At 43.8% G+C, this 18,380-nt stretch overlaps 2 protein-coding genes across 3 annotated transcripts in view; one reads left to right on the top strand and one right to left on the bottom strand.

Moving 5' to 3' along the window:
* Positions 1-6,246: 6,246 nt before the first annotated feature.
* Positions 6,247-18,380, top strand: part of CNGB3 (cyclic nucleotide gated channel subunit beta 3) — a 253,837-nt gene continuing 241,703 nt past the window's right edge. For both annotated transcript variants that reach the window (XM_077268004.1, XM_077268003.1), the window contains exon 1: positions 6,247-6,355. The gene's annotated coding sequence lies outside the window, so the exon portion shown is untranslated. The remainder of the gene's footprint in view (positions 6,356-18,380) is intronic.
* On the bottom strand, positions 12,616-17,063 carry LOC143782862 (uncharacterized). The gene is made up of 4 exons (XM_077270782.1): positions 16,077-17,063; positions 15,056-15,254; positions 14,739-14,901; positions 12,616-13,950 (listed from the first exon to the last, which is right to left on the bottom strand). The coding sequence occupies exons 1-4, from the start codon at positions 16,218-16,220 to the stop codon at positions 12,957-12,959; spliced, it is 1,500 nt and encodes a 499-aa protein (XP_077126897.1). The 5' UTR covers positions 16,221-17,063; the 3' UTR covers positions 12,616-12,956.

The raw sequence follows: 18,380 nt of genomic DNA, 5'->3' as shown, positions 1-18,380 counted from the left end.
GTCTGGATCTTCCTGTGTCGTTTGCTATTCACAATGTATTTCATAGGTCCTTGTTGCGGCGGTACATTGTGCCTGTAGTTCCTTCTGCTGAGCCTCCTGCTCCGGTGTTGGTTGAGGGCGAGTTGGAGTACGTGGTGGAGAAGATCTTGGATTCTCACCTCTCCAGGCGGAGGCTTCAGTACCTGGTCAAGTGGAAGGGCTATGGTCAGGAGGATAATTCCTGGGTGGTCGCCTCTGATGTTCATGCGGCCGATTTAGTTCGTGCCTTTCATGCCGCTCATCGTGATCGCCCTGGTGGTCGTGGTGAGGGTTCGGTGACCCCTCACTAAGGGGGGGGTACTGTTGTGAATTTGCTTTTTGCTCCCTCTAGTGGTTACTAGTTTTTTGACTCTGGTTTTTCTGTCATTCCTTTTATCCGCACCTGGGTCGTTAGTTAGGGGTGTTGCTATATAAGCTCCCTGGACCTTCAGTTCAATGCCTGGCAACGTAGTTATCAGAGCTAGTCTGCTGTGCTCTTGTCTACTGATCCTGGTTCCAGTTATATCAGCTAAGTCTGCCTTTTGCTTTTTGCTATTTGTTTTGGTTTTGTATTTTTGTCCAGCTTGTTCCAAATCTATATCCTGACCTTTGCTGGAAGCTCTAGGGAGCTGGTGTTCTCCCCCCGGACCGTAAGACGGTTCGGGGGTTCTTGAATTTCCAGTGTGGATTTTGATAGGGTTTTTGTTGACCATATAAGTTACCTTTCTTTATTCTGCTATCAGTAAGCGGGCCTCTCTGTGCTAAACCTATTCATTTCTGTGTTTGTCATTTCCTCTTACCTCACCGTCATTATTTGTGGGGGGCTTCTATCCAGCTTTGGGGTCCCCTTCTCTGGAGGCAAGAAAGGTCTTTGTTTTCCTCTACTAGGGGTAGCTAGATTCTCCGGCTGGCGCGTGTCATCTAGAATCAACGTAGGAATGATCCCCGGCTACTTCTAGTGTTGGCGTTAGGAGTAGATATATGGTCAACCCAGTTACCACTGCCCTATGAGCTGGATTTTTGTATTCTGCAGACTTCCATGTTCCTCTGAGACCCTCGCCATTGGGGTCATAACAGACGTGACAGGCACCGAAATGTAAGTATGTAGTGTTTGGTTTTTTTTACATTACACTGGTAACCAGGGTAAACATCGGGTTACTAAGCGCGGATGTTTACCCTGGTTACCCGGGGACTTCGGCATCGTTGGTCGCTGGAGAGCTGTCTGTGTGACAGCTCTCCAGCGACCACACAACGACGAAACAGCGACGCTGCAGCGATCGGCATCGTTGTCTATATCGCTGCAGCGTCGCTTAATGTGACGGTACCTTTACTGAATAGATTGTTAGAATTTGTATTATGGCAAGAAAAAAGCAGCTAAGTAAAGAAAAATGAGTGGCCATCATTACTTTTAGAAATGAAGGTCAGTCAGTATGAAAAATTGGGAAAACTTTGAAAGTGTCCCCAAGTGCAGTTGCAAAAACCATCAAGCGCTGCAAAGAAACTGGCTCACATGAGGACCGCCCTAGGAAAGGAAGACCAAGAGTCACCTCCGTTTCTGAGGATAAGTTTATCCGAGTCACCAGCCTCAGAAATCACAGGTTAACAGCAGCTCAGATTAGAGACCACGTCAATGCCACAGAGAGTTCTAGCAGCAGACACATCTCTACAACAACTGTTAAGAGGAGACTTTGTGCAGCAGGCCTTCATGGTAAAATAGCTGATAGGAAACCACTGCTAAGGACAGGCAACAAGCAGAAGAGACTTGTTTGGGCTAAAGAACACAAGGAATGGACATTAGACCAGTGGAAATCTGTGCTTTGGTCTGATGAGTCCAAATTTGAGATCTTTGGTTCCAACCACCGTGTCTTTGTGCGACGCAGAAAAGGTGAACGAATGGACTCTACATGCCTGGTTCCCACCGTAAAGCATGGAGGAGGAGGTGTGATGGTGTGGGGGTGCTTTGCTGGTGACACTGTTGGGGATTTATTCAAAATTGAAGGCATACTGAACCAGCATGGCTACCACAGCATCTTGCAGCGGCATGCTATTCTATCCGATTTGTGTTTAGTTAGACCATCATTTATTTTTCAACAGGACAATGACCCCAAACACACCTCCAGGCTGTGTAAGGGCTATTCAACCAAGAAGGAGAGTGATGGGGTGCTACGCCAGATGATTTGGCCACCACAGTCACCAGACCTGAACCCCATTGAGATGGTTTGGGGTGAGCTGGACCGCAGCGTGAAGGCAAAAGGGACAACAGGTGCTAAGCATCTCTGGGAACTCCTTCAAGATTGTTGGAAGACCATTTCTGGTGATTACCTCTTGAATGCCAAGAGTGTGCAAAGCAGTCATCAAAGCAAAAGGTGGCTACTTTGAAGAACCTAGACTATAAGACATAATTTCAGTTGTTTCACACATTTTTGTTAAGTAGATAATTCCACATGTGTTAATTCATAGTTTTGATGCCTTCAGTGTGAATGTACAATTTTCATAGTCATGAAAATACAGAAAAATCTTTAAATGAGAAGGTGTGTCTAAACTTTTGGTCTGTACTGTATATATTTATTTTAAAAATTGCAAAAAGGAAAATGAGCCAATACAAAAGTTTGGGCACCCTGCATTGTAAGTGCCTAGTAGCACCCGCTTTTGAAAGTTTCAGAGCTTGTTAATGCTTTTTATAGCCAGAAAATGGTCTTTCAATTCTTGTTTGAGGGATTTTTATCTATTCTTCCTTGGAAAATTCTTCCAGTTCCGTGAGATTCTTGGGTCATCTTATACAGTGGGGCAAAAAAGTATTTAGTCAGTCAGCAATAGTGCAAGTTCCACCACTTAAAAAGATGAGAAGCGTCTGTAATTTACATCATAGGTAGACCTCAACTATGGGAGACAAACTGAGAAAAAAAAAATCCAGAAAATCACATTGTCTGTTTTTTTATCATTTTATTTGCATTTTATGGTGGAAAATAAGTATTTGGTCAGAAACAAAATTTCATCTCAATACTTTGTAATATAGCCTTTGTTGGCAATGACAGAGGTCAAACGTTTTCTGTAAGTCTTCACAAGGTTGCCACACACTGTTGTTGGTATTTTGGCCCATTCCTCTATGCAGATCTCCTCTAGAGCAGTGATGTTTTTGGCTTTTCGCTTGGCAACATGGACTTTCAACTCCCTCCAAAGGTTTTCTATAGGGTTGAGATCTGGAGACTGGCTAGGCCACTCCAGGACCTTGAAATGCTTCTTACGAAGCCACTCCTTCGTTGCCCTGGCGGTGTGCTTTGGATCATTGTCATGTTGAAAGACCCAGCCACGTTTCAACTTCAATGCCCTTGCTGATGGAAGGAGGTTTGCACTCAAAATCTCACGATACATGGCCCCGTTCATTCTTTCATGTACCAGGATCAGTCGTCCTGGCCCCTTTGCAGAGAAACAGCCCCAAAGCATGATGTTTCCACCACCATGCTTTACAGTAGGTATGGTGTTTGATGGATGCAACTCGGTATTCTTTTTCCTCCAAACACGACAAGTTGTGTTTCTACCAAACAGTTCCAGTTTGGTTTCATCAGACCATAGGACATTCTCCCAAAACTCCTCTGGATCATCCAAATGCTCTCTAGCAAACTTCAGATGGGCCCGGACATGTACTGGCTTAAGCAGTGGGAAACGTCTGGCACTGTGGGATCTGAGTCCATGGTGGCGTAGTGTGTTACTTATGGTAGGCCTTGTTACATTGGTCCCAGCTCTCTGCAGTTCATTCACTAGGTCCCCCCGCGTGGTTCTGGGATTTTTGCTCACCGTTCTTGTGATCATTCTGACCCCACGGGGTGGGATTTTGCGTGGAGCCCCAGATCGAGGGAGATTATCAGTGGTCTTGTATGTCTTCCATTTTCTAATTATTGCTCCCACTGTTGATTTCTTCACTCCAAGCTGGTTGGCTATTGCAGATTCAGTCTTCCCAGCCTGGTGCAGGGCTACAATTTTGTTTCTGGTGTCCTTTGACAGCTCTTTGGTCTTCACCATAGTGGAGTTTGGAGTCAGACTGTTTGAGGGTGTGCACAGGTGTCTTTTTATACTGATAACAAGTTTAAACAGGTGCCATTACTACAGGTAATGAGTGGAGGAAAGAGGAGACTCTTAAAGAAGAAGATACAGGTCTGTGAGAGCCAGAAATCTTGATTGTTTGTTTCTGACCAAATACTTATTTTCCACCATAAAATGCAAATAAAATGATCAAAAAACAGACAATGTGATTTTCTGGATTTTTTTTTCTCAGTTTGTCTCCCATAGTTGAGGTCTACCTATGATGTAAATTACAGACGCCTCTCATCTTTTTAAGTGGTGGAACTTGCACTATTGCTGACTGACTAAATACTTTTTTGCCCCACTGTATGCACTTTTTTGAGGTCAAGCCACAGATTTTCAATGATGTTCAGATCAGGGAACTGTGAGAGCCATTGTAAAACCTTCAACTTGCGTCTTTTAAGGTAGTCTATTGTGGATTTTGACGTGTAATTAGGATCATTATCCATTTGTAGAAGCCATCCTCTTTTCAACATCAGGTTTTTTACCGGCGGTATTATGTTTGCATCAGGAATTTGTTAAAATTTCATTGAATCCATTCTTCCTTCTTCCCGTGAAATGTTCCTAGTATCACTGGCTGCAAAATGACCCCAACGCATGATTCATCAACCCCATGCTTAATGGTTGGTGAGATGTTCTTTTCCTGAAATCCTGTGCCTTTTTTTCTCCACACATACCTTTTAACTTTGTGCCAAAGAGTTGTACTTTAACCTCATTGATGCACAGGACTTGTTTCCAAAATGCATCAGGCTTGTTTAGATGTTCGCTTGCACACTTCTGACACGGAATTTTATGGTGAGAATGCAGGAGAGGTTTTCTTCTGATAACTCTTCCATGAAGGCCATATTTGTGCAGGTGTCTCTGAACAGTTGGCCAATGTACCACAACTCTAGAGAATGAAGGTCGTTAAATAATAAGTAAAATAAAATAAATAATTTCAGGAATTGTGTATCATTTTGTTAATTCAAGAAATGCGGCACAAGTGTAAACGGTAGGGTTTTCACTTAGCATGCTTGGGGTAGTGTAACTCAAACCCTAATCCTCAAAATTACTTATGTTAGGCTAGTTTTAAACAGCCTCAGTGCAGTCGCATTAGACTACTCAAAGGAGGCACAGTAGCACTTTGGATCTCTGAGCCTTCGTGGATATCCATGTTTCTGCTCTTTACAGCACAAGGTAAGAGTAATTCACCGCACACTCTTTATTTCAGTGGTGCAAAAAAATATTTTATTAATTAGTGGGAGCAGATAAATACACAATATGTCTATGAGCTGAGCGACAAAGTTAGACATTTCGATCCCACCAGGGTCTTTTTCACTAAGTCGTTTTGGGTTGTTGAAGCAAGAGGGGGAGATATGTTTCTCAATGGTGAAGGGCTGTACAAGGCATATGTCATAAGGTGCTGTGTTGCTATAGCTTGTTTCGGCGCTCCCGCACCTGTATGACTGTCAGGCAGTGGCCACTAAATTTCTCAACAAAGTCCACAACAAAATCTTCATATAATACATATGGATTTTGCTTTGGAAAGGTGGGGAAATGCTTCAGGTTTGCTGCAGATATGAAGTGGAAACTCAACATGAAATCTACAACGTCTGCATGTACACCCAAAGATACCCCCATAATGCAGCATCTCAGGGTACACGCCATGATTTTTTTTCGATCATACTCATACAGATTCTAACAAAAAAAATCTAGTACATAACTGTTTGAGATTGTAGGCTTATAGAACTACAATAAGATCTTCTATACTTTTCGACTTACACTATATTATTGCCACATACAACCTCTGAGATGCATTAGGACATGACAGCGACAAATTGTTGACTTTGGGTAGAAGGAACCTTTAGCAGAAGAAGATGGTGGCATTGCCAATTTTGCCACTTTCAAAAACGTGTCAATTATTTTAAAAGTTACGCAGGCCAAGGGTTGAAATCGTCATATTTGATTTGAATTAATCTATAAATTAATATAGCAGAAAATAAATTTCTATTCGTAAGAAAACTGACAGTGCAGCCTACTGACAATCTACATAATGCCACAACTGGGCTTCCTTAACTGGTCAGAGAGTTGCATTATGGAATTTAATTAAGCTAAACCCTGAAGTACTTAGAGGACTGATTAGCTTGCCAGGTCAAAGCTAAGAATGAAGTCAAACGGCCGACATAAGCAGTTGACGTGGGCTGTCAGTAGGGAACACATCACAGGAAGGGCATGTAAGCCAAGAACACTTCTGTCTTGAGATTAGCCTGCAGAGAAGGTAATGTATACATTTATTTACATCTTTAATGGCTCATAGGAATATGGCTGTTAGCCAACAAATGGCATCTTACATTATTAATTCTGATGGAAAAGGACAAGTTGCCACAACACCTGTTCTCATAAAAAATATATACTAATATATGGGCATTTATGGAAATGTATTGCTGAGAGTTAAACTTGGGAGTGTGCCAAGGATATGGCTGCACCATCCCTGGAGCCTGAGGTGACCCAACGGGTCTCTGCACCATGTGATGAGGCAGGACTACAAATGACAAACGATTGATGAGAGGACTTGTTACAGATATTATGTTAGAATTTAATATTCTGCAAAATATAAATGTAAAGGGCCACGATAAATATGAATAGACTGAGCACAGTAGAGCGCACAGGATACGGGTAATGTAGAAATGGCTACTTAGCACTCAAGAGCTGAGCAATGACTGTAGAGTACTTACGCTCCTCTCTATCTAGTTCACATTGCATTTACGTAGTCATTAATATGATGAAGAAAATCTGCTATCTTTGTATTATTAAGGCTTCCATATGTCGGTCGCTCTGCTGGGAATGTGTGGCCTGGAATGCTTATTTTCCACTCTCCAGATTCTCGATAGACCTGGATTAATGAGGATTAGTGAAAATCAATTCCAATCCAAAACACAGCATTTAGAGCCTGGCCGGGGCACATGTTAAGTGTTAATAGAGGAAAAAATGAGCTGCTGTGCATTTCTGTCCACAAATCATATTATATCTCACACAGTATTTATTGCATCGTGGAGACATGTCATGAGACGTTACCAGAACAGCGTGATAATTGCAGCTTCTCAACAGCCGTCCCGCACACAGGACATATGGAAGCTGCTGGGGATCTCATATTATGGATTAGTATTTTATTAGAGCATTAATGAACCAGTGTTTTTCAATTAATCACTTCAATCCAATTTAACTAATATGCATATTCTCTTATCACTAGAAATAAATGTTAAGTCGGGTTAAATCCAAGAGGACAGCTATCACTGACAACGCTAAGCTCTAACTTTATCGTCCTCTATTGCAGAGTAACCGTCAAGGTTAAATACTCAAATTCTGACAAAAAAAAAAAAACTTCCGTCTTTAACATGTGTTTTTATCACATTTTGATGCTGCAGTTTTTGTCTTTTATTGATATGTCCTATTTTAAATATTTAACCCCTCTAATATTGTGCGGTTCTTTATATGGTACGTTAATGATGGCGAGTGTTAATGCACTTTCACTTCACTTTGAACACAGATTTTTTGGGGGAGTGCTGTTTCATTTCTTATTTTTGTGTTTTTTTTGGGGGGGAGTTAACTCTTTGGAAGCTTGTACCAGTCTATATCGGATTTGCCTTACTGTACTGTTTATCCACTTCATACTATTCTATGAGGAATCTGGATCATGCGTGGCCATCAAAGCTCATAGCTTACCTATTAATATAGGAAGGGAATGTCATAAAACGCTGAATAAAGTACACAGGTATTATATGACCCAGCATAGCAGTGCAGAAGTTAACTTTGGAAGGAAAATACTGTTCATTACCAGTTACTATCTGTTTACTCATAGCCATCAAATACGTTGAGGTCACTTTGATATTACAAAGGCTATGTTTGCATTAAAGAGCTTGAAAGATGTTACATTCCTAGGAAATGTCAGAGCATCATTCGTCTTTTCAAAGCAAATCGAACTTTGTATTATTTTCGATTTTGCTAATTTTTTTCAAAAATTCAACAAAGCTGGGAAATTAAAAATTCAGAAGATTTAATCATCTCTTCTAAAATGACAATATATTGCAATATAGGGAAACTGCAATGTGTTGTACCTGCAGTCAAAGAGTTTCTCTTAACTTTTGTCTTGAGCAACACACAGCTTTCCATTCTGTTGTTGCTTGGGGGTGGGCATTTCTCATTGAGTGACAGTTTTTGTTCCTACTGCTGAGCTTATGATACAGTGACACATGAATGGTCTTGTCAGTGCTTGTTTTCAAGTCTACACTAGTTATCACTATATTTGCAAATGGAGATAGGTTTGTACAAGCACTTGGTGAAAAAGTGTGATCAGTGATTAAGGGTACCGTCACACAGTACCATTTTGATCGCTACGACGGTACGATTCGTGACGTTCTAGCGATATCGTTACGATATCGCAGTGTCTGACACGCAGCAGCGATCAGGGACCCTGCTGAGAATCGTACGTCGTAGCAGATCGTATGGAACTTTCTTTCGTCGCTTGATCACCCGCTGACATCGCTGGATCGTTGTGTGTGACAGCGATCCAGCGATGTGTTCGCTTGTAACCAGGGTAAACATCGGGTAACTAAGCGCAGGGCCGCGCTTAGTAACCCGATGTTTACCGCGGTTACCAGCGTAAACGTAAAAAAACCAAACAGTACATACTTACATTCCGGTGTCAGTCCTCCGGCGTCTCAGCTTCTCTGCACTGTGTGAGCGTCTGCCAGCCGGAAAGCGAGCACAGCGGTGACGTCTGACGTCACCGATGTGCTTTCCGGCTATGGCGCTTACACAGTGGAGAGAAGCAGAACGCCGGGGACAGACACCGGAATGTAAGTATGTACTGTTTGTTTTTTTTATGTTTACGCTGGTAACCAGGGTAAACATCGGGTTACTAAGCGCGGCCCTGCGCTTAGTTACCCGATGTTTACCCTGGTTACCGGGGACTTCGGCATCGCTCCAGCGCCGTGATTGCAACGTGTGACCGCAGTCTACGACGCTGGAGCGATAATCATACGATCGCTGCGACGTCACGGATCGTGCCGTCGTAGCGATTAAAATGGTACTGTGTGACGGTACCCTTAGAGAGTTGCTCTAGGAACTTGTGGGGGCCTTGAGATTGTGCTTTTGCAGGATTGATAAGATGTCATAGGTGACTGGGAGGAGAGGAAGGTGAGTAGCTAACTACTGTAAAAATCAATAGCCTGAAGAGTGCTGGTATCTCAGGTGTTAACTCCTCAGCCTGGAATGTAACTACTGCGCATATACAGCTTGGCTCTGTTGGTCGGTTTCTTTGGCAACAAACTGTATACTCTGTAAGATAAAAGCTCTCAAAGCAAGAGAATGTAAGCAAATATAAAAAGGAGGTCAATCCGAAACTTGCTAATTTTCATGCTGTCTAACAAGCTATACGAATTTTACAAAATAAGAATACCACTTTAACCCCTTCGCGCCATGCGCCGTACTAGTACTGCGCTGCCGGCACTGCATTTGTGCCAGCCGCAGTACTAGTACGGCGCACCGATCACCGCGGTCTCGCGCTGAGCGCCGCGGTGATCGAGTGCAGGTGTCAGCTGTATATGACAGCTGACACCCAGCAGCAATGCTCACGATCGGCGCTAGCACAGATCGCGGGCATTTAACCCCTGTGATGCCGCTTTCAGTAGTGACAGCGGCAGAGGGGGATCGCGCAGGGACGGGGGCTCCCTGCGCTCTCCCACTAGAGCAACGCGATGAGGTCGCGTTGCTCCGGTGATCCGGAAGGAGTCCCCGGATCCAAGATGGCCACGGGACTCCTTCCGGGTCATGAAATGACCTGGCTAGCCGGCGCCTGCTGAGAGCTGCTGAGAGCAGGCGCCGGAAAGCCTCCTGAGCTTGCCTGTCAGATCGCTGATCTGACAGACTGCTATACACACTGTCAGATCAACGATCTTATCTTAGGCTACGTTCACATTTGCGGTGTGCGCCGCAGCGTCGTCGCCGCAACGCACAACGCAAACAAAAACGCAGCAAAACGCATGCACGCAAAACGCAGCGTTTTTTGTAAACGCAGTTGCGTTTTCAACAAAAAACGCAGCGTTTTGCGCCGCATGCGTTTTTTGTGCAGTGAGTCATTCTTCATCCCACCCACAAAAAAAAGTGTCTACACAATAGATAAGGACCACCAATGGCTAGAAGAGGGTTGGTGTTTATGTAATTGTGTATATATACCATGGCAGACATGAATTCCTCCCATTTTGCTGGTATTCATGATGGAGCGTCCCATGGACAGTATCGTCATGGATATGGAGATGGAATTTGCCTTGGCTCATGCCTATGCTGTCGCCTGTGCTCATCAAAGAGAAAGAGAAAAACGGAGATGGATTCATCGCCGATTTTGGATACACCCTATCTTGGAAGTCCGGGAGAGCCGTGGAGCATACCATAGCTTGTTTGGCGAACTGAATGAGAACCTGGAGAAATATTTAGAGTACACCAGGATGTCTCAGGAGAGCTTCCGGTATCTTCTGCGTCGGGTGGAAGGAGCCATTAGCAGGCAGGACACGCAGCTCCGGAGAGCTATTTCCGCAGAGGAGCGGCTTCTGGTGACTCTACGGTACGTAGCTGTTTGAATGACTGAGATATGTTCGGCTATGTTCACATCTTCCCTTTTTTTTTTTTTTTTCTTAATTTTTTTGGGGGTGGTATGGTCAATGTACTTTTATAAATTGCAATGTACTAATGTAATTTCTTTATCTTCTTGGCAGTTTCCTGGCTACCGGAGAGACCTTGCGATCCCTTCAATTTCAGTTCCGGATTGGAGTCTCCACTCTCTCCGGAATTATTGCTGAGACCTGCCGCGCTTTGTGGGATAATCTCCGGGAAGAATTTTTACCCGTCCCTACAAGCGATATCTGGTTGGCCAACGCCGAGAAATTTGAGGAAGTGTGTTCGTTTCCAAACTGTATTGGCGCGGTGGATGGCAAGCACATTCGGATTACCAAGCCAGGGAAAAGTGGATCCCTTTTCTACAACTACAAAAAATATTTTTCCACTGTGCTGATGGCAATTGCCGGTGCGGACTGCCGTTTTCTCGCAGTCGACATTGGTGCGTTTGGCCGTTCAAATGACTCGCGCACATTCAAAGAGTCGGATATGGGCCAAAAATTATATGGCAACAATTTCAATTTCCCCCAGCCACGACCTCTTCCCCACACCGAAGGCCCTGCGATGCCATTTGTTGTGGTTGGGGATGAGGCATTCCAAATGTCTGCCAACCTATTGAAACCCTACTCCAGTCGGGGCTTGGACCATACGAAAAGGGTGTTCAATTACAGACTGTCCAGGGCCAGAAGGACTGTGGAGTGCGCCTTTGGCATCCTTGTGTCCAAATGGCGGATATTAGGATCCGCCATTAATCTGAAAACTGAGACAGTGGATGAGGTGGTGAAGGCGTGTGTGGTTCTCCACAATTTTATTCTGGCCAAAGAGAGACTGAACGTTGATCTCGATGAAACCATAGCCAACCCATTGCCCAATTTCCATGATCATCCTCTGAGGACAAGTGTGGAAATTGCGCAGATGAGGGATCGTTTTGCGGCCTATTTTGTGTCAGATGTTGGCCGTCTGTCATGGCAAGATACAATGGTGTAGTAAACTGTTGGACTGTATTCTGGTGTGACTATGCTAAAAATAGTTCACCAATGTAATGTGCCTTATCTAAAAAACTTGGAGCCCTTTGTTTTTAAAATGTTGTGTTTTAATAAAAAAATTTTCTTAAGTTTTCTACCCTGCTTCAAAGACAAAATTTATACCATACCATATAACATATTTATTTGTTTGTCAGATCGCCGTGTATCGTTGTGTTTGACAGCAAAATCAACGATACCAGCGATGTTTTACAATGGTAATCAGGGTAAATATCGGGTTACTAAGCGTAGGGCGGCGCATAGTAAACTGATATTTACCCTGTTTCCCAGTGTGAAAGTTTACAAAAAAAACAGTACATATACTCATCTTCGCGTCCCCCGGCGTATGCTTCCTGCACTGACTGAGCGCCGGCCGGAAAGTGAATGCACAGCACAGCGGTGATGTGACCGCTCTGCTGTTAGGGCCGTCACTCAGTCAGGGCAGGGAAGCGGACGCCGGGGGACGCAATTCTGAGTGTATGTACTGTTGTTTTATTTACATTTAACACTGGTAACCAGGGTAATCATCGGAAGCGCGGCGGCCTGCGCTTAACAACCTGATGTTTACCCTGGTTACCCGGGGATCTCGGCATCGTTGGTCGCTGGAGAGCTGTCACACAGACAGCTCTCCAGCGACCAAATAGCGATGCTGCAGTGATCTGCATCATTGTATGTTTCGCTGCAGCATTGTTAAGTGTGAAGGTATCTTTACGGTATGTGTCCACGTTCAGGATTGCATCATGATTTTGTCACGATTTTTCTTCAGTATTTGTAATACAAAACCAGGAGTGGAACAATTAGAGGCAAAGTAGAATAGAAACATATGCACCACTTCCGTATTTATCACCCACTCCTGGTTTTGGGTTACAAAACACTGATGAAAAATCGTGACCAAATCCTCATGCAATCCTGAGCGTGGACACATACCCTAGTGATTGAAAACACCTCATACACTTTATTGTTTGTAAACACCTCATACAGCAATGAGAGACACACCAAAAAAGGCAAAATAAAAATGGTAAAAATAGTGTCTGACATTGCATATATGAGTTGTTTGAAGCACAAAATATGTGTAGACGGCGCACGGTGTGACTTGCTGAGAAGTATACAGGAAAATAAGAGCAAATATTGTATTAAAACCAAAATTTTTTATTGGGGGGAAACAGAAAAAAAAAAGGGGAAATAAACTTAGGGGGTATCAACCTGTGCCACCATGGGGGAATGGTAGGTTTCTTTTTCGGAATGGGGAGCGGAAAATGAGGATGACGAGGAGGAGGAGGATGTTGACCTATTATAGTCCAGGAGGCTGGATGGCAGGTCTAAACCCTCCGCAGGGTCTAATGGGGAGGAAACCGCCACCTCTGTAGGGGAGGGAGGAGGCAACACGAGCCTTTGTGAGGTTCTTGGTTGGCTCTGGCTGCTCCTACTGCGGCTAGAGCCCCGACGTCTACTTGTTGTTTGTACTGGAGCAGCCAGAGCCTCAGTGCATGTCCTCTTGCTTTTGTGTTTTCTTTTTCTTTTCTTTCCACGATCTCCCCTAGAATGATGGCTGCGGGAGGATGAGGGCCTGGCAGGAGCAGGAGTCGGCGGCACACTGCTATGGTGCCTGTGGTGGCGTCGCTCGGCACTTGGACCAGGGTGGGTTGGCTGGAGTGGCTCTGCAGCAGTAGTCGGAGTCATGCTAGCCAGCGACGGTACTACTGGCAGTGTCGCTGACTGCATGCGCCGAGACTGCTGCAGAGCCCTCACGTAGGAATTGTTGCAGTCCTGCATCACCGAAATCTGGAGTTCCGGCGTAAGGTTTTCCACCATGCCTTTAGCAATTGTACTTAAAAAATGCTTTGCCGGATTTGAGAGCTCGGCTTCCAGGATTTCAAGGCACCGTTCCATACTGGACATTTTATCGCTCAACGCCTTGAAACCGTTCTGGAACACCGTGCCCAAGTGCAAAAATTCGGGCATGACTGACCTGTCCGAGGCCCGCTGGCGCTGTCGGGAATTCCCGAACGAAGGTGCGCCAGAGGCCTCGGGCAGGGGAAAACCTGATGTACCGGCAGCCGGTTCTCCAGATGATGGTGGTGCAAGCCTGCTGTCGCTGTGGGAGGGCTGTGACGGGTCAGATGGCGATCCATGAAGTTCCGCTTCACAGGGGGGAGCTCGCTGGAGGGTGCTGCTGTGTGTCCTGTGAAAAGATAAGGAAAAAATTAGTCTTCAATTAATAACCTATCACATACGCCAACTCCTGTTAAAAAATTAACATTACATGACACATCAATACATTACAATCCCCCGTCTCTCAGTCTGTGTTGCCTATAATAAATTGCTGATTGTTACCGCCAGCTGACCATTAGGGCTGACGATAACAATCATGGACATACCTACGGTAGAAAATGACTGGTCATTCCCGCTGCAAAAGTCAATGCATACCTCTGTCATCGTTTTAAAACATTTAAAAAAAAAAAAATCTTTCTTGATGCTGCCTATGCCGCCAAATTAGTAAAAAATTTAAAGTAAAAAAAAACATTTAAAAAAAACTTTAAAAAAAAACACTTTGCTGATCTGATCGCAGGAACGGCCATGACGTTAGGATCATGTGATCCAGACGTCATCATTATTCATGCGATCAGAACTACCCTGACTCAGAACGTAACCTGTCATGGACTACAATAACTCACGCCTAACCAAAAAATTACTAATGGGCTATATACCATTCCACTAGGGTAAAAGGATGGCCAAAATGCTACAATGACTACATGGATGGCCAATACACTATGTTCCTTTGGAAATATACTATGTGTATATGTAGCTAGAACGTGTACTATGTGGCTGCGATATAGTGGCCTGGCAATCTACTATGTGGATGCACAATGTACGTGGCTGGGCAATGTACTATGTGGCTGTGCAATATGCTATGTGTCTGGGCAATGTACAATGTGGCTGTGCAATATGTTATGTGGCCAAAATACTTACTGTCGGCGGCCAAGGACCGGTCTTAGGAACTGGAGTGCCCTGTTATATTTGTAGGGCACGGACTTGGACGCAGCAGCACCACTCCGAGCTTGCTCCTCCGCAGCACGGATCCCCTTATTGAAACGGTCCTTCATGGATCGCCATCTGGTCCTCAACTTTTTCACTGTGAATGTAAAGACAAAAAAATGTTTACATATTTAGCATTTTAAAAGGATAAAACAACCGTGAGCGATGCAAAGTTTAGGCGTTGATCGCATCACACACGGTTGTGTTTATCCTGGCAAGATGGGTCATAGCAGCGTATCTGCAATACTCACTAAAGTTGCCTTTGGCCTTCGCTGAGGCACTGTCAAAGCCATCCCACAGCGACTTTGCCACCTCTGCCCACAAACGCCTCGACACCACCTGGTCCATGTGCCGAGGGTCACGGCTGTCCCACAACGGGCCACGCTCCTGGATGCTGGAGATCAGGAGGTCCACATCTATTCCACTGTCTCCTTGGTCCCGTTGTGAAACCTAGAAAAATTAGAAAACAAATAGGTTAAAAATATGCAAATAATAACAACCACCAGTACCTGGAATGATAGGTACCTTTGCCCTATCCTTTGCCATTTGATGTATGTATATTGATGTTTTCTACACCTGTGTTTTGGAATGTTTGTGTGCAGGGAGTTCAACTTTATTTTACCTTCCCCCAATACTTGCTGCCCTGAAAATCTATAATGTACAAAGGCCCCGTCTCACATAGCGATTTACCAACGATCACGAATAGCGATACTGCCTGGCCGTGATCGTTGGTAAGTCGTTGTGTGGTTGCTGGGGAGCTGTCACACAGACCGCTCTCTCCAGCGACCAACGATCAGGGGACCGAATTCAGCATCGTTGAAACTGTCTTCAACGATGCCGAAGTCCCCCTGCAGCATCCGGGTAACCAGGGTAAACATCGGGTTACTAAGCGCGGCCCTGCGCTTAGTAACCCGATGTTTACCCTGGTTACCAGTGAAGACATCGCTGGATCGGTGTCACACACACCGATTCAGCGATGTCAGCGGGACCTCAACGACCAAAAAACGGCCCAGGCCATTCCAACACGGCCAGCGATCTCACAGCAGGGGCCTGATCGCTGGTACGTGTCACACATAGCGAGATCGCTACTGAGGTCGCTGTTGCGTCACAAAACTAGTGACTCAGCAGCGATCTCGCTAGCGATCTCGCTATGTGTGACGGGGGCCTAAGCTTAGTAAACATCCCTAGTGAAAGCAGGATGCTCCTCAAATGTAATGTTCCTCACAGCAGGATGCTACTGAAAAAAAAAAAATAAAGAAAAAAAATACTCACTCGCCGGCCTGACGCCACATCTTGGCCCCGATCTCTCTGCTCCCGCTGACCGTCTTCCCCCTCACTTGAAGAAGCCTGGAAAAATTGTATACAAAAATTATTGTCAATGCTACAAATGGCAGCGAATTGTAAGCAACTAGACATAATTACTCACCGCACTCCCCCGCGCCGATTGGCTATGCTCCGAAGAACTTGGCATTCTTGCAAGTTTGTTCTGCAATTAAAAAAATGAGCAAAAAATCACATCCAATGCCACATACAATAAAATAGGCCCAAAACATTAAAACAACCACAATTGACTGTTGACTGATAGGACAATGCAAACTCAAAAAGCGACACCACAACGCCATACATTGCAAGAGAACACAATCGAAGAAACAATACAAGAATAGAACCAAATAAAATTCAGAAAAAATAGACACCTATGTAAAAATTTCTACAGGAAAAAAAAAAGGCACAATGAAATAAGCAAACTAATGAATGCCATAATTTACAATTACAACAAGACATAATCCAAAACAACACCATCTGGTGACATCCACCAAAATACATCAGAAAAAGGCGCTAAATAACATTCTAGATAATAAGCAATAAACATTACGGGACAACCGCTGTTACAATATACAGCAACCCAAAAGATAAAACATAGTCCAAATGAAAAGAAAACACAATAAATTTTTAAAAAAAGGCCCCCAACTAAAAAAAAAAAAAAAAAAAAAAGGCCATACTACACACTTGTCAATGGAAACATTCAAGAAAGGAGATACATACGGAAGCCATGGGGAAAACGACATAAAACCATCAGTTAAAAAAAAAAAAAAAAAAAAAAGGGAAAATACAATTGAAAATAGAATGGCATAGCAGCACAGAACAATACAATACAAATGAAACATCATAAATGTAGCCCCCCCACCAGCAAGAAAAGACACTCAAGGAAAGAAAAAAAAATGCCAACAGCATAAAACACAGCAAGACATGAGCCAAGAAAATGCCATACGGTTACCCCCAACAATAGAAACCAGAAAAACATGCACCAGAAATTTAACATAAAAATCTGCCAAATTTAAAGACATTGAACAACCGCATGACACCAGAACAACCCCAAATCCATAAAACCAATCCAAAACCAAGCAAGGCCGGTGACAATAAACGCCATCATATAACGCCAGAAGTACATCAAAACAAGATTAAAAAACACAATTTTTCACTAACAACCCACAGTGCCATAACCGTACAATAGCACAGACCAAACATTGCACAAATTAAATCCAAATCAAAAAATAACACACAGAATAAAAAATATGCAAAGAGAAATATATACTTACAGGTTTGGAAAGCAGATTCCCTTCAGTCAGTCTTCTCTGTAGATAGCCTTGTGAAAGACAATGCCAAACCCCTTTTTTTATCTCTATATATAGTGGGGGTTTTTTGTCTAGACAAAAGTCTAGACAATGTTTTGCATTTTTTATTGGAAAACGCATGCGTCGTACAACGCACCACGACGCAAGTACTTGCGTCGTCTGCGTTGTCAATACAAGTCAATGGGAAAAAAGCCGCATTGACGACGCAAACACGACGCAAACACGACGCATGCGTTTTTTCCAAAGTCTGCGCCGCCCAAAAAATGCAACATGTTGCGTTTGCCGCGCCCTGACAGGTGCGCCCTAACGCCGCATGCGGCGTACAACGCACCAAAACGCATGACAACGCATGTACATGCGGCGCCATGCGGCCCCAATGTTAAAGATAGGGCCGCACGCCACATGCGTTTTGGTGCGGCGACGACGCTGCGGCGCACACCGCAAATGTGAACGTAGCCTAATACAGTGATGTCCCACCGTGGGACAATGGTAGAAAGTAAAAAAAAAAAAAAATCCCCAAATAAAGAAAAAAAAAAAAAAATTCCCAGTAAATCCATTTATTTATGTAAATTAAAAAAACAATAAAAGTACACATATTTGGTATCGCCGCGTCCATAATGACCCGCTCTATAAAACTATCCCACTAGTTAACCCCTTCAGTGAACACCGCAAAAAAAATAAATAAAAAACAAGGCAAAAAACAACTCTTTATTATCATACAGGCGAACAAAAAGGGGAATAACATGCGATCAAAAAGACGGATATAAATAACCATGGTACCGCTGAAAACGTCATTTTGTCAAGCAAAAAAAAGCTGCCATACAGCACCATCAAAGAAAAAATAAAAAAGTTATAGCTCTCAGAATAAAGCGATGCAAAAACAATTATGTTTTTATATAAAATAGTTTTTATTGTGTAAAAGCGCCAAAACATAAAAAAAATA

Source organism: Ranitomeya variabilis, chromosome 6, assembly GCF_051348905.1.
Source record: "Ranitomeya variabilis isolate aRanVar5 chromosome 6, aRanVar5.hap1, whole genome shotgun sequence".
NCBI classification, from domain to species: domain Eukaryota; kingdom Metazoa; phylum Chordata; class Amphibia; order Anura; family Dendrobatidae; genus Ranitomeya; species Ranitomeya variabilis.
This window is presented reverse-complemented; position numbering and strand designations above follow the sequence as displayed.

What these genes read in the sequence shown, in the direction of transcription:
- LOC143782862 (XM_077270782.1), bottom strand. Translation starts at nt 16,220, where the DNA reads ATGTCTAGTTGCTTACAATTCGCTGCCATTTGTAGCATTGACAATAAT. An exon ending in ATGTGGCGTCAGGCCGGCGA is followed by an intron (nt 15,255 to 16,076) that starts GTGAGTATTTTT and finishes TAATTTTTCTAG; the next exon opens with GTTTCACAACGGGACCAAGG. An exon ending in GAAGGCCAAAGGCAACTTTA is followed by an intron (nt 14,902 to 15,055) that starts GTGAGTATTGCA and finishes TTACATTCACAG; the next exon opens with TGAAAAAGTTGAGGACCAGA.